The 16,969-nt window shown below is 45.8% G+C and overlaps 1 protein-coding gene across 1 annotated transcript in view; it reads right to left on the minus strand.

Moving 5' to 3' along the window:
• Positions 1–16,969, minus strand: part of mrc1a (mannose receptor, C type 1a) — a 206,245-nt gene that overhangs the window by 93,770 nt on the left and 95,506 nt on the right. Inside the window, exons 7-8 of the mRNA XM_078538411.1 lie at positions 15,238–15,420; positions 2,053–2,210 (exon numbers count right to left, since the gene is read on the minus strand). Coding sequence (XP_078394537.1) covers positions 2,053–2,210; positions 15,238–15,420 — 341 coding nt within the window. The remainder of the gene's footprint in view (positions 1–2,052; positions 2,211–15,237; positions 15,421–16,969) is intronic.

Here is a 16,969-nt window from a genome sequence, read left to right on the forward strand (position 1 = left end):
TTGGCAGGCCTCATTTTATTGACATACTGGGCTCCTCGTTCTGCACTCGGTTCCAACTGAGCTAATAAAGCAGGTACATAAAGTGTGAGAATTTTTGCACCATGTTCGCCAATGGACACCATTTGCCTAGCAGAATTGGGGGTGGAGTTGGGGGCCAGTGGGAGTTCTAACCCTTACCAGGTTACCTGAGAATTGGGAGGAACCTAGCACTACTGAGACTCTGAAATAAAAACAGAAAATACTGGAAAAACTCAGCAGTCTAGCAACATCTCTGAAGAGAGAAACAGAGTTAACATTTCGAGTCCGTACGACCCTTCTTTAGAGCTGGAGAGAAGTCGAAATATGATTAAATTTATACCGTTTAAGGTGGGTGAAGCTGGATAGAAGGCCAGCAATAGACAGGGACAAAGGAGAGGTTGACAAAGATATCATAAATAAAAGGACAAAGGGAGTGTTAATGGTAGTGATAAGGGCTAAAAATGGTTCTATTAGTGACGTAAAAGGTAAGAAAGCAGAATGTGATAGCAGAGCAAGGGTAGCATTGTGTGAAAGAACAACATGAAACCAGTAACAGGTGGCCCTTTTGGGGTTGTGGTGCAGGGAGGAGGCGATGGTGGGGAAAAAAGGATAGAAAATGGGATAAAAGGTGGGATTAATAAAAGGGGATAAAACGATGATTAAATGAACAAAAATTTTTAAAAATAAATGGAAATAAAAATAAGTGGATAAAAAATAAAAATGAACGTGGAAACAAGGGGTCAAAAAAGGGGTGAGGATAGAGGAGAGAAATCATGGTCTAAAATTGTTGAACTCAACGTTAAGTCCGGAAGGCTGTAAAGTGCCTAATCAGGAGATGAAGTGTTGTTCCTCCAGTTTGCGTTGAGCTTCACTGGAACATTGCAGCAGGCTAAGGACAGACATGTGGGCATGAGAGCAGGGTGGAGTGTTGAAATGGCAAGCGACAGGGAGGTCTGGGTCATGCTCGCGGACAGACCGAAGGTGTTCCGCAAAGTGGTCACCCAGTCTGGGTTTGGTCTCCCTAATGTAGAGGAGACCACATTGGGAGCAGCGAATGCAGTAGACCAAATTGATGGAGGTGTAAGTGAAGCGCTGCGTCACCTGAAAGGAATGTTTGGGCCCTTGGACGGTGAGGTGGGAGGCGGTAAAGGGGCAGGTGTTGCATCTTCTGCGATTGCATGGGAAGGTGCTGTGGGAAGGGGATGAGGTGTTGGGGGTGATGGAGGAGTGGACCAGGGTGTCCTGGAGGGGACGGTCCCTCTGGAATGCTAACAGGAGGGGTGAGGAGAGGGTGAGGGTGTGTTTAGTGGTGGCATCATGCTGGAGTTGGCGGAAATGGCGGAGGATGATCCTTTGAATGTGGAGGCTGGTGGTGAAAAGTGAGGACAAGAGGGACCCTATCATGGTCTGGGAGGAAGGGGAAGGTGTGAGGGCAGAGGCGCGGGAGATGGGTCAGACACTGTGGAGGGTCATGTCAACCACAGTGGGGGGAAACCTCGGTTAAGGAAAAAGGAAGACAAGTCAGAAGCGCTGTTTTTATTTCAGATTTCCAGCATCCGCAATATTTTGCTTTTATCATACTACTGAGACTCTGATGTTTTCAAGTAGATTCAGTTATGGTGCAGATCAGGTAGAATTCTTAAGGAAATTTCTGAAGGAAATTCAGGGTCTTTGTATCCTAGAATAGGTCCATTGATTTTCATCAGAGATTTCAACTGACCTGGAAGGTAACCCGAGGCACTTAAATTGAAAAACAATCATTGCTTGCAGCCAGAGTCCCAGTCAAAATGAATGGTGTCAAGGTAACATTCACTTTTTAAGTAACTTCTAGCCAGTCCTTTTTAAATCCAAATTTACTATCAATGTACCAATACTTGGGAAATTATCTCTTATGTTGCCCCAATCTGGCTGCTGTACAATGGGCCTTAGCCCTTCATCTCAGTTTCTTGAAAAAAATCGTCTTCATTATTATAAATCAGCACATGTAAAAATGCCCTTGTCTTAAGTTGCAAAATGGATAGAATTTGTTGTAACCTTTGTCCTCATCACGACACAGTCCTCTCGCTTATTGTCAAAGTGACTTGGTTCATTATGCAGCCAGGCAGTAAAAGACACTGGGGATCCATCTGTCCATTCGAACAGCATCTGCATCTTAAGATCATTCATCCCAAGCCACAGCTCATCAGTGGATACTGCAATAAATACAAAAACAATGTTTTATTTTAATGAGGTTGAACTGGCATCCCCTGGTACAATAAGAGGAGTGTAGATGTGATACCGCAGGTCTCCTTTCTACCTGGGCTACACATACCTGCGTAGATCTGTCTGTCTGTAGAAGAGCACAGGCCCATCATTGGTATTTTAGTAAGGCTGGAGGAGGCATTCCCACCTTTCTATTTCATTCTTTCTCCAAAGCATACCCATTCAGTGCCCCAGCATAGAGTTTCCTTAAGAACAATTTGTGCAGGAGAATTGCCTCCCAGCCCCTAAGAGCAAAAAGTCTGCAGTAATCCCAGGGATAGGCTGAAGATGAAGTATCACAATTTTTTTAGTGGAACCCACCACAGCTCACCGCCACTCCCCCCCACACCCACCACCTCATCTCCCTACCCTGCGCTGATTTGCAGCATTATAAGTCTTCTTTCTGACAGCAGCACTCCACCAACCTCCATGGGTCAGAGTATAACTGCAGTCCTGCATTTGGATTTCCACCCCTAAATTTAGGCAGGGAACACAACCAGGGGAGGTCTGCCCCTGGAGTTACCCTGAGTCATGCCAATGGCCCGAAGGAGGAGAAAAACACTGTGGCACACCAGAAACACATAGAGTCTATAAGGCACTTGTACAAGAAAATTCTCTAAAATTCCAGAAAAGAATAAATACTCTGAAAACAATTCAAAATGGAACTTCCTGCTATACAGAATATTACTGTTGAAAGAAGCTTATGGTTGATCGCTTACATTTAAAGTATCGTAAGCTTAGAAATTGTTGGTGGTGTACCAGGGATTAACTAGCTTTTTTTTTGAGAATCGCCACATGTATTGGTTAACTCCACCTGTAAATATGTTTCTGGAACTGCGCTAAACTGTGTGCTTTAAATCCTAAATCACAGGTCGACCAATGAAGAGGATAGGTAATAATCCTGACAACCAGCTGTGAACCGCAACTCTGAACCTGCTCCTAAACTGCTGAATTCGTACTGAGGCAGGGGGAATGTATTACAAGTGTCAAACTCTAAAGGCCATTTAAATTTGTAAAAGGTCTGATTGATGGTATGTTGAGCTTAAAACTGTAACATGTTTGAGTCCTACGTATACATGCCATGGTTTGGTAGTAAGCACTATCTGCTAAGTGTATGTTAAGTACAATTGCGTGTACTGCATGCCTAATAAACTACAAATGCTGACCGCAACATGTAAGACCCATATTGATTTAAGGAGTAGATAAAAGAGTGAATCATAAATGGGTACAGTTACTTTACAGAGGAAATGCAACTTTAAGAAATGGTTTTGCTGTGGCACTCATTGCCTGGCATTTTGAATTAGTGCCTGGTGCACCAGCTTTCCTTGCAGCATTGATGGTTCAGCACCTAGTTCTTCTCTGTTATTTTCACACTCTTCCTGTGCCATGGCTTTGCTATCCTGTTTCACAATCCACAGGGCACAGGGCTAAATGTGAAGAATGCAGCATCTGGCATTATTCAAGAAATCCTTTGGATGGGTAGTACTTTAAGGTGTAACCACCAACAACCTTCCAGCATCCGCAGTAGTTTTTTGTTTTTATCTCAACCATCCAGTCCCGCTCTAACGTGAACAGTCAAGACGCCAGAGGCAGGCCTTTGACATCCCAATAATATGTTCAATAATCATTCTGGTTATAGCACTAGGCTTGTCATTCCTGCACTCAGCTGCTGCCTGTAATTGGTGGAATGGTCATGTGACATGACTGCAGCGGTTCACTATCATTTCTGAGGCACCATTCTTCTTTCATCCTCTTCAAACAAGAATGGCAGAGACAATTGCCTTAAACTAAAGGGGTCACGAGAGGTTCTGGGTAGCAGGCATTCTTGCGTGGTTGCACACTAGTGAAGTACAAAAAGAATAAATCCTTTCATATAGGACATAGCACTATACATTGGTGCAAATACAACATGAGTATATCAAGAGCCTCCTGAACTCGGGGAAAACCATCACACTTGCAGGATTATATTACCCTCTCAATGGGTGGAATCTTCTGGCCCCACCAGCAGCGGGAAGCTTGGTGGTCAAAAACTTACTTTGGCAGGAGGCCAAAGATCAGTTTCTCAAAGGCAGGGTGAACTTTTGCAATTCTATTCTTGAGACTTTAAAGGCGAGTCAAGCTTCCTGAAGAACAATGTCGGGAAGCCCTTTGTCATGCATTAGGTTGGTATGCATGTTCATTAACAGGCCAGGTCACCAGAATTAACGTCCACCTCCAAATTAAGTTCCTCAGCAGCGGGAAATTAGAATGCGCGCATTTACAAATGCATATAAGAGTGCACCTGGCGAGGTAGACTTCTTCCATGATTAACGGTGAGCTGCCACTGCACTGTCCTCTTTGGGGAGTATCTGTAAATGGCAGCCTATGCTTAAGACCGGGTGGTGGCAGCACAAGTTGTGTGGAGGATAACCAAAAGAGGGAGGAAGGAGGCAGGCTTAGCGGAGAAGGGTGGAGCAGTGGCCAAGAAAAGCTGGAAGGGACAGCGCAGGCTGTCTGTGGCCAAGAGAGGCAAGCTGATCCTCTCAATTGGTCATGCTTTGGTTGGGAAAGGGGCTGTCTTTATATTGATTGCAAAGGGAACCTCTAAGGGGGGGGGGGGGCGGTGGGCAGTGTGAATGTCGAGGTTTGGGTCCTGACGGTTAAGATCAGGGTACTGGGAGGCAGAGGGTATGGTGACGGTGACAGGGGGGAGTTGGATCCAGCAGGGTGGAAGTGGCAGGGTCATAGCCGGTACTATAGGGTTTCATGTGGCGATCGTAAAAAGTCAGCTTAACAGTGGCCTCAGGGGTGGAGGGGTCAGGGTCAGGATGGGCATATGCACTTAGACAGTTATGGGCTCATGGGGAAGAGCAGGGATAAAGCCATAAGGTATTATAGGGTCAAGGGTAACAGGGGAGGTGCAAGGCAAATGGAGGAGATGAAGGATAATGTTGGTCTTGGTGAACAAACGAAGATAGGTGGGACTTGGTGATGCCAGGGGGAGGGTAGAAGGTGTTGAATCTTCGTCGATAGGAGATGTGCACCATTGTTTTACTTGCAATGTCACAACGTAGTCCCATAGTGAGAGCCAGGACTCGAAGTGGGCGGAGGGTCTTCAGCGGTGGGCAGAGTTACTGGGGTGCTTAGTGGCCAAATAAAGAAGCACCCTGATAATCATTAGTCAACTGAATGGAGAACCATGCTCAGGTGCTTTCTCATCTCTCTGGTCAAACCTCCAAGACAGCAGCATTCCTCCGTAACTCGTGGGTCTCATTGCAGCATCAGTCCAGCAAGGTCTGGAGCTGAAGGCCATCTCCTCTTGACTGAGGCAGGAATGGCCAGAGTGGGAGAGGGAAGTGGAGCTCCATGGGGTGTAAGTGGGGAATGGCTAGAGCGACGGGGTGCAGATCCGAGCACATATCCAGCAGGCACTGCGTGTTCTGCTGGACTTCAGTCTCCAAGGCAGCCGCCATCCTTTCTATCAAGACAGCCAAGCACTCGCATGATGGAGACATGACAGCAGACAGAACGTGGACAGATTCCTCCAGCCTTCAGGCCAGAGTGTGCATGGCCTCTGGCATCTCTGCTTGATGCTCCCCTTCAAGTCTCCGCGTCTCCATCAGGTCTTTTATGGCTGAGTCCAGAGGCATGGGTCTGAGTAAGCACCTGGTCTCCAGCAACCCTCGGAGTGTTAGAGGCCTCAGCTGTCACTTCCTCCACCAGCTGTGGACCTGTATCAGTGATGTGCCCACCAGATTGTGCCCATGAACCTACTCTAGAATGTGCACACACCAAGGTGCAAGTCTCTGCGCTGGTGGAGAGTGCAGATGTATGCCGTGAAAGCACACCTTCTGAGGCATCATCCTCAGAGGTGAGGTTGGAGCTGGTGCTGTGGGTGGTCTCCCTTCTTTGCTTCCCCTTTTCTTGCTGGGACCTAGAATTGAGAAAAGAAAGATTTAGTGGGTGCCTAAGCAGGCTCATTTATCTATGTCTCACTCTGGGTGTATCTGATAGCTGCAGAGAGGAAGTATCCTCACTGGCTTCCTGGAGGAGTCCTGTCTCAACCTTGGCACAGGCACGGTACTGCTCCTCCCCAGCTATTTCTGCAGCCTCCTCCTTGAAGGTCATTAGAATTCTAATATCGGGCATGCCACCACCGGACTTGGCCCGCTTCCTCCTATTGTGGCTGTCCTTGTCCTGCAGACAGTCAGAAGGATTGATTGTCAACCCAATGATTCATGAGCAGTTTAGGAGCATGAATGCCTATGGCAGCTCCTGAGCCCTCCCCAGTAAATGGTTAACCAACAGGATGTGCTGCAGCTGATAGAATTTGAGAGCATGAAATGGCTGGTACACATTCAGTGCACATGTCCTATCTGCTGCTGAGATATTTAACCTTAACTCCTGTTTGACATCTCTGTACACTCGCACTCTTACACTGCCTGATGCTCTTATGAGTGTCACTTTGCAGTGAGTAGATGGTGCCACTTACCTTGGCAGAATACAGCAGCTCGTTCATCTTTTCCCAACACTGCTGGGCCCCACAGGTGCTAACCTCCACTGTGACTTCTGCCCAGGCTGCTGTGGTCAGAGAGCAGCCTCCTGCTGCCATCCCTGAGAAACAGCACCTCCCGCCTTTCCTGGACAGCCTGGAGGAGAGTCTGCAGGGAGGCTTCATTAAACCAAGGGACCTGGTCTGGTCTGTGACATACAGCCTGTGATGTGGGGAATCCAGAGCTCGTGGCTTGCAGTGAGTGAATGAATATCCAGGTGCCCTTTAAATATGGCACCCAGACCTTCAACCCCATGAGGTAATGGCAGGAACAGCAACTTCTTGCCTGCCACCGCGAGATTCACCATACTCCTTGTGGATGCATATGTAATGAGCTGAACAGCGCAGGATTGCGTGTGCCCCCCATCCCCCTAGTGAAAATCACTCTCAGTTCCGCTCCCACTACCAAACCTAAACTCCAGAGGGAGAAGGTTCTGCCCAATGTTGCACAGCTAGTCAACAAGAAATGTCATGTAAATGTTGAGCTAGTTGAATAAAATAGTTTGTAACTTCCTTGATGTACTTGTGAACAGAAAACAGGCTAATATTGTAAACTTCAATGTTGTCAGGAAGGAACCAGTCACAAAGATATTGAGGATGAATATCAGATTACATTTGTAGATTTTCCTGAATTTGATGATACAGCTGAGCCCCAATTTCCCTTATCTCAGTCACAAGTCTTTTTTTCCTTGCCAGGTAGCTTTGTTTGGTATTGTACACCTGTTGTGTTGCATCTCAGTGGGATTTGATGATGTGTCTGCTGCAGTGTTGTCCAACAGGATTTTGATGCTCTCCAAAATTGTTCAAGTCAGCATATTTGCCACATGGTTCAAAATATTTCCGAATCTTTTAACCATTGCCCGGACATGAACTGGGATTGAAGGACAAGACTAAAGGTGAGCAATAAAACACTGCACTGTGACAGCAGCTCTGTCGAAGAATGTTTTCAGTGGTAGCAACTAATCACCATAGGGCATCCAGTTGTGGTGCAGCAACTAAAATATTTCAACTTCCTTTAACTTCCTTCAGGGGGCCTCTTTACCATATGCCTTAATGGATTTAGGCTACAGTTTTTTCTATGTCAAGGATTGTTTTTCCTGCAGGACTTTCTACTTATTTTCATCATCGGCATGGATTGTGTCAGGTAGAGTCTGAAACTGCGACCTCAGTCGAATGGGTTGCCACAAGATCCTAATGTCCATCTGATTAAAATCTCTCACTTGATGAAGAGAGTAAATTCACCACATGTCTGTAACCAATTCAACACATGTGGCAAGTGATGTATGTGTTGTACAACACTGGTCTGGTGTGTCACCTGACAACGTGGGCTCTTTCAAAAGGATGCTAACAGCACAGAAGGAGGCCATTTAGTGCATACTACCTGTGCTGGTCCTTGTTTGCCAACTGATATACTACTTCAGGACTTAGCTATATCACCAAAACAGCCAATAAAATTATACAGACATCTTATTCACTCTGTTTTGCAAAAGTAAATCAGTCACTGGAACAGACAGTTATGAAAACCCAATTTCAAGTTTCCCATGTAGCCTGTAAGGAACCATTTCTCTGCAACAAGAACAACAATTTCTATCAACATAGTGCCTTTAACATAATAAGCCATCCCAAGATGCTTCACAGGAGCGTTATAAACAAAATTTGACACCAAGCTGAGACAGCAAGTGACCTAAACCTTGGTCAAAGATGTTTCAAGGAGAAAAGCAAACTGGAGAGTTTTAGGGAGGGAATTTCTGAGCTTCATGCCTAGGTGCGATTAAAATCGGACCCGGAAAGAGGCTAGAATTAGAGCAGCTCAGGTATATCGGAGGGTTGTGGGGATGGAGCAGATTGCAGAGATATTGAAGGGGGGGGGTGGTGGTGGTGTAGGGGGGTGGTGTAAGACCACTGCGGGATTTGGAAACAAGGACACGAATTTTAAAATCAAGACACTTCATTATTCGGAGCCAATGTAATTCAGCAAGCACAGGGGTGACGGCTGAATGGAATTTGGAACGAATGTGAATATGGACAGCAGAATTTTGGATGACTTCAAGTTTACAGAGGATAGAATAGCCAGGATTGCATTGGAATAGGGGGAGGCGGTGGCATAGTGACATTGTCATTGGACTGGTAATCCAGAGACCCAGAGTAATTCCACCATGCAAATCCCACCATTCATAAAAATCAGGAATTAAAAGCCTAATGATGCTGATGAAACTATTGTCAATTTTCCTAAAAACCCACCTGGTTTGCTGATGTCCTTTCTGCCATCCTCACCTGGCCTACATGTGACTCCAGACCCACAGCAATGTGGTTGACTCTTAATTGCCCTCTGAATGGCCTAGCAAGCCACTCAATTGTAATCAACCGCTAAAAACTCAATAAAAGGGAATGAAACCGGACAGACCACCCAGTATCGACTTAGGCTCTGGAAATGATAACGGCAAACTCAGCCCGGTCAACCTTGCAAAGTCTTGCTTCCTAACATCTTGGGACTTGTGCCAACATTGGGAGAGCTGTCTCACAGACTAGTCAAGCAACAGCCTGATATAGTCATACTCATGGAATCATATCTTACAGATCATGTCCTAGACACCACCATCACCATCCCTGAGTATATCCTGTACCACCAGCAGGACAGGTGTAGCAGAAGTGGCGGCACAGTGGTATACAGCGTTGCCCTAAGAGTCCTCAACATCGACTCTGGACCCCGTGAAGTTTCAAGGCATCAGGTCAAACATGGGCAAAGAAACCTCCTGCTGGTTACCACCCTCCCTCAGCTGGTGGATCAGCTTGGAGTAAGCACTGAGGGTGGCAAGGATGCAGAATGTACTCTGGGTGGGGGACTTCAATGTCCATCACCAAGAGTTGCTCAGTAGCACCACTACTGACCGAGCTGGCCGAGTCCTAAAGGATATAGATGCTAGACTGGGTCTGTGGAAGGTAATAGGGGGAACCAACAAGAGGGAAAAACATACTTGACCTCATCCTCACCAACCTGCCTGTTGCGGATGCAAATGTCCATGACTGTATTTGTGGGAGTGACCACTGCACAGTCCTTGTGGAGACGAAATCCTGTCTTCACACTGAGGATGCCCTCCATCATGTTGTGTGGCATGCTAATGGGATAGATTTCGAACAGATCTAGCAACTCAAGACCGGGCATCCATGAGGCTCTGGGCCATCAGCAACAGCAGAATTGTACACAACCACAATCTGTAACCTCATGGCCCAGCATATCCCCCACTCTGCCATTACCACCAAGCCAGGGGATCAACCCTGGTTCAATGAAGAGTGCAGGAGGGCATGCCAGGAGCAGCACCAGGCATACCCAAAAATGAGGCGTCAACCTGGTGAAGCTATAACACAGGGCTATTTGCATGCGAAACAACATAAGCAGCAAATGATAGACAGAGCTAAGCGGTTCCACAAGTAATGGATCAGATCTAAGCTCTGCAGTCCCGCCACATCCAGTCGTGAATGGTGGTGGACAATTAAACAACTCACTGGAGGAGGAGACTCCACAAATATCCCCATCCTTAATGATGGAGGATCCCAGCACATCAGTGCAAAAGCAAAAGCGGAATCACTCGCAACAACCTTCAATCAGAAGTACCGAGTGGATGATCCATCTCAGTCTATTCTGGAGGTCCCCAGAATCACAGAGCCAATTCGATTCACTCCATGTGATATTAAGAAATGGCTGAAGGCACTGGATACTGCAAAGGCTATGGGCCCTGATAATATTCTGGCAATAGTACTAAAGGCTTATGCTCCAGGTCTTGCCTTGCCCCTAGCCGAGCTGGTCCAGTACAGCAACAGCACTGGCACCTACCCAGCAATGTGGAAAATTGCCCAGGTTTGTCCTGTACACAAAAACAGGACAAATCCAACCTGGCTAATTACCACCCCATCAGTCTACTCTCAGTCAATGATGGAAGGGGTCATCAACAGTGCTATCAAGCAGCATTTGCTTAGCAGTATTCTGCTCAGTTTTGGATTCTGCCACGATCATTCAGCTCCTGACCTCCTTATAGCCATGGTTCAAACATAGACAAAAGAGCTGAACTCCAGAGGTAAGGTGAGAGTGACTGCCCTTGACATCAAGGCAGCATTTGACTGAATGTGGCATCAAGGAGCCTGGGCAAAACTGGAGTCAATGGGAATCAGAAGTAAAATTCTCCGCTGGTTGGAGTCATGCCTAACACAAAGGAAAATGGTTGTGGGTGTTGGAGTTCAGTCATCTCAGCTCCAGGACATCACTGCAAAAGTTCCTCAGGGTCGTGTCCTCAGCCCAGCCATCTTCAGCTGCTTCATCAATGACCTTCCCTCCATCATAAGGTCAGAAGTGGGGATGTTCGCTGATGATTGCTCAATGTTCAGCACCATTTGCAACTCCTCAGGTACTGAAGCAATCCATGTCCAAATGCAGCAAGACCTGGACAATATCCAGGCTTGGGCTGACAAGTGGCAATTAACATTTGCGCCACACAAGTGCCAGGCAATGACCATCTCCAACAAGAGAGAATCTACCGTCACCCCATGACATTCAATGGCATTACCATCGCTGAATCCCCCACTATCAACATCCTGGGGGTTGCCATTGGCCAGAAACTGAAATGGACTAGCCAATACCATGGCTACAAGCGCAGGTCAGAGGCTAGGAATCTTGTGGCGAGTAACTCACCTCCTGACTCCCCAAAGCCTGTCCACCATCTACAAGGCACAAGTCAGGAGTGTGATGGAATATTCCCCGCTTGCCGGGATGAGTGCAGCTTCAACAACACTCAAGAAGCTTGACACCATCCAGGACAAAGCAGCCCACTTGATTGGCACCACATCCACATATTCACTCCCTCCACCACTGACGCACAGTAGCAGCAGTGTGTACCATCTACAAGATGCACTGCAGGAACTCACCAAGACTCCTTCGACACCACCTTCTAAACCCATGACCACTACCATCTAGAAGGGCAAGGGCAGCAGATAAATGGGTACACCACCACCTGGAAGTTCCCCTCCAAGCCACTCACCATCCTGACTTGGAAATATATCGCCGTTCCTTCACTGTCGCTGGGTCAAAATCCTGGAATGCCCTCCCTAACAGCACTGTGAATGTACCTACACCACAGGGACTGCAGCAGTTGAAGAAAGCAGCTCACCACCACCTTCTCAAGGGCAATTAGGGATGAGTAATAAATGCTGGCCTAACCAGTGATGCCCACATCCCATGAATTAATTTTAAAAAAGGCAGGTCTAGAGGTAACAAAGACATAGATGAGGCTTTCAGAGCTGAGGCAGAGCAGAGTTAAGCGATGTTATGGAGATGGAAATATGCCACCTCAGTGATACTGCATATATGAGGTCAGTAGCTCAACTCATGGTTAAATACGGCATCAAGTTTGAGAGCAGTCTGATTCAGCCTTAGACGGTTGCCAGGGAGATGGATAGAGTCGGTGGCTCGAGGACAGAGTTTGTAGCCAGGACCAAGAACTATTGTTTCAGTTTTCCCAATTTAGTTGGGGGAAATTTTTGCTCATCCATTAGGATGTCGAACACGCAGTTTGATAATTTAGCAGCAGTGGAGGAGACAAGGGAGGTGGTTGTGAGGTAGAACTGGGGGTCATCAGCATACATGTGAAAATTAACACTGTGCTTTCGGATTCTGTCTCAAGGGATGGGTCTCAGGCACAAGGTGAGCTTGAAGAGTGCATAAGCAGGGAAACTAGAGAATGATGCAAGTTCAGGGCTAGGGTCGGTGAGCTTTAGAGGACATTTACCCAGGTGAGCTGGAGGAAGAGAAGGAAATGGCAGAAGCAGCTTATCGATGGTCACAATCTTAGAAACAACGAAGTCCATGAGCTCTGCACACTTGTTGTTGGAAGTGAGAGTGGAGGAGTTAGGAGAGGCAGATGTAAGGAGATGGTTGTGGTGGGGATAAGTAGCCAGCAGTTATCTTTGCATTCCAAGGTGATCCTGGAACAGTGAACAGTGTTGATAGACAAGAGTAACACCCAAAAGTGCTTTACCTGGTTCAGCCAATCTGGCTAAAACCAGTTACCTACCACACTCTTTCAAGTCTTATGGGAGAGGAGATGAGGGTCATACCAGGGGTAATTACTGGGTTGAGAAATAGTTTTTTTTTTAAAGAGGAGACCATGGTATCAAAGTGGTAAGGATGAGGTTGAGCAAATCAACAGGTGCATAAATATCACAGTGAACGGAAGACAAAAGGTTACACAGCTGAGATTCAAATATCATCTTGTAAGACCAGCTGAAATAGAAGCAAGAGTAGACCATGTGGTTCCTTGATCCTTCTCCACCATTTAACAAGGTCATGACTGATCCTCAACCTCATCTTCACATTCCTTCCTGATTCCAATATCCTTTGATTCCCTTTTCTTATTCATTTACAGGATGTGGGTATTGCTGGCTAGGCCAGCATTTATTCCCCATCCCTAATTGCCTTTGAGAAGGTGGTGGTGAGCTGCCTTCTTGAACCGCTGGTATCCCTGTGGTGTAGGTACACCCACAGCGCTGTTAGGAAGGCAGCTCCAGGATTTTAATCCAGCGACAGTGAAGGAACGGCGACATATTTCCAAGTCAAGATGGTTAGTGGTTTGGAGGGGACGGTCCAGGTAGTGGTGTTCCCATGTGCTGCCCTTGTCCTTCTAGATGGTAGTAGTTGTGGGTTTGGATGGTGCTGCCTAAGGAGTCTTGGTGAATTCCTACTTTGCTTCGGTGGTGGAGGGAGTGAATGTTTGTGGATGAGGTGCCAGTCAAGTGGGCTGCTTTGTCCTGGATGGTGTCAAGCTTCTTGAGTATGAAGTTTATCCTAAATTCTATCAATCTCAGCCTTGAATATACTGAACAATCTCAGCCTTGAATATACTGAACAACTGAGCAGCCATACCCTACTGTTATACAGAATTGCAAAGATTCACAACACTCAAGTAAATAAATTTCTGCTCCCCTCAGCCTGAAATGGCCATCCCCTTACCCTGAGACTATTTTCCTTAATTCTAAATCTCCAGCTATGGGAACCAGCCTCTCAGTGTCTACCCTGTCAAAACCTCTTAGTATCTTATATGTTTCAATGAGATCACCTCTCAATTTCTTAAACTCCAGGGAGTATAGAATTCACTTCACAGGATAACCTTCTCAGCTCAGGGAACAATCAAGTGAACCTTTGTCACCGCCCCTTTAAGGTACCTGTGAGGTCGCACATAAGCACAGGGAGCAGCAGAGCACTGAGAGGGAGCAGGCCTGCCTATATGCCCTGAGTCCTTTGAAGGGGACAGTACTCCACATTATAGGATCTGCAGTCCGTACTGAGGCCGTTGTATCCACGATCACCCAAAGCAATGCAGATGATTTGATCATGGACTTTTTGTCTACCACCCTAACCCCTGTCCCTCTTTCCCAACTGTACCCTTCTGCATTTCTGTTTTCAGATGCCTAAGACATGCCATCTGGTCAGCCAGCACAGCCTCACCATGACAGGCACGTGAACAGAAGTCTGATGAAGAAGTACTATCACTTGATCCGACACTCAGAACCAACAGCTCAGACACTGGCATTATGCATCCTTTAGAGGTTAGTATAGAGTTGAGATCAGCCTGTGGTGAATCACCAGGCATGAATGGGCTGCAGCCAGGTCAGGGGGAGAGGGTAGTATGTTTGCCAATTCATGTGACGATGAGGTTGCAGACATGTTGTGCTGCAGAGGACACAGATGAGGACTTTAATGAGGCAATGTACAGGAACAGAGTTGATGGGCATGCACACAGGAATGCTTGGTTCATGTGCAAGGCTGCCTCTTGCCAATATCAAGGAGCCTGCAAGAGTCTGTTTCCAATTTGGCACAAAGATTGGAGCCCATCCTTTACAGCCTGGAGATGGTGGCCAACTCCATGATCCATTTATTCCTACTTTCTGTTTCTATTCTTTAATCAATCCTCTACCTATGCTAATAAAATATTCTCAATCCTCACAGCTCTTACTTTGTGCAACAACTTTTCATGGGGCACCTTATCAAATGACTTTTGAAAACCCGAATATACTACATCCACATGTTTTGTAACTTTGTTTTAGTATGTTGTCCTGGACTTTGATTCTGTTTTAAATTCTATCAGAATAAATAACTGGCAACACCAGATCGAACAGCAGCCACACAAACTGCTGAATCACTGTTCTTCACATAGCTGTAAACAAGAATGGCAAATTGACTTGCAGAAAACTCTCACTGACAAAAAAACATCAGATATAGGAGCCTGGTCTTCCATCTAATATGATTGTGGCTGAACTTTGACATCAAATTCACTTTCCCACCATAATCCACCACAGACTAAACAGTCCATCACAGACTAAAGGGAGCAATTCAGTATGATTCCCCTCAAATATTAATTTGTTGCAGAAACCAACCCAAAGTTGTAGAATTTAGTACTCACAATATCCAAGCTGTGTAATGATAAAATCGTGCTCTTCAATATTGTGAACGCTGACCAAATCTCCTTCCTCCTTTCGACAGGCTGACAAAGACTGTTGCCATGTTTTGCGATCTCGGCGTAGACTATAGCAATAACCTGCATATGACTGCCATCCTCCTGGGCAAGAAATAGGTGTATTGTCCACTGAAAGACAGATTCAAATTAAGTTTGTTTTCAGTTGTATTCTAGTCCAGCACATGTCATTGAACTTCAAAGGCAAGTGAAATACCATCCATTGAATCCAAATTCCCGTCAGACACTTTCACTGCTGAGTTTTTACATTGGCCGGTAGGGATATGTAACCGGGTCACTTGGTTCTTTGGGAATGTTTACTGTCCCTAAGCCACCACAGAAATCAAGCACAGATCCACACTAATGTACTATCGGGGATAATAGGTGTCGGTACAGAAAGGATCTAAAACCACCTTCAGGGATGCTGTTACAGTTGCCTGGAGACTAATGACAGAAGAATGAATATAGCGAGAGAGCGAGAGACAGAGAGAGAGAGAGTTCTTCCAATGATTCAGTGAGCTTAAACAGTAAGTATCAAGTTCAATCCAGAGTCTTTACTAAATTAGCTGATCTTGACTTGGATGGTTAGTGGGCACTGCAACTGGCCTCAACAATTGTATCACGAAGGGAAAACTTCAGCTTGGCTGCCTACTTCTGAATTCTACTCACCGAGGGAATTGTGCATGTCCAGGCATTGGGTGTGGAATGGAGTGATCTCAGCTCTATACCGAGTCACTGTGAGGAACCTCATGAATGACTGCCACCTCGGTGAGGAGGGCATTTTTTTCAAGAGAAAGGGAAGGGATGGGAAAATAAAGAGGAAAAAGAAAATAAGGGCATAAACGCAGTGAAAAACATGCTGATCTTCTGAACACAAATACCGTTACAGTGCAACAGAACTATGCACTTGAGCAATGACTATTTCTTCATAAATAGACTAGGAGGCAAATATTTCATCTTCAACATTTGGACAAAGTAGGTCACTGGACCATCATAGATTAGATGAAAAACAACACTTATATTCCTTCCCCTACACTCCTGATAAAAATCAAGCTGTGCTGCTCATTTCCCTACAATCATTAAATTCCATATTCAGCAGATATTGATTCAGCTCTATTTTAGAAGTGCTAATTAACCCCAAAATGGCTGCCTTAGCTGGGAGGCTATTCTGCTTGTTCACTATAGAGGTGTCAGCTGTGGCTCAGTTCATAGCACCCTCGCCTTTGAATCAGAGGGTTGTGGGTTCATGTCCCACTCCTGGAAACCAAGAACTGTGATTGTACTCAAAAGAGTTGCAATCTGTGACTGTTGATAACTCGAAAGAGTATCAGGTGAGAAAGAAAGTTTCTTCTAATCTTTCATCTTCCTAGTGAATTTTGTACTTGTATTTTCCAGTTCAATGGTTTTCAAATGTTTCTGTGTGGGGTACTGTTGGAATATTGATATAGACTTGTGGACCTCTTGCAAAGATGAGCACATTCACAAAATTCCACCCCCTGCCCAACCACCTCCCGCGATTGCTAACATAATTCTGGGATGCCCACTACCAACCCCCTGGCAAGTGCTAACTTCTAAAGACAGTATTAACTCCAAAGAAACATCTTGCTTTCATGAAGAAAATGTTTTCATTTATTATTATTATTCAATTACAAAAATAAAGACTTGCATTCATCTACCATGT

This window comes from Cetorhinus maximus, chromosome 3 (assembly GCF_964194155.1).
Source record: "Cetorhinus maximus chromosome 3, sCetMax3.hap1.1, whole genome shotgun sequence".
NCBI classification, from domain to species: domain Eukaryota; kingdom Metazoa; phylum Chordata; class Chondrichthyes; order Lamniformes; family Cetorhinidae; genus Cetorhinus; species Cetorhinus maximus.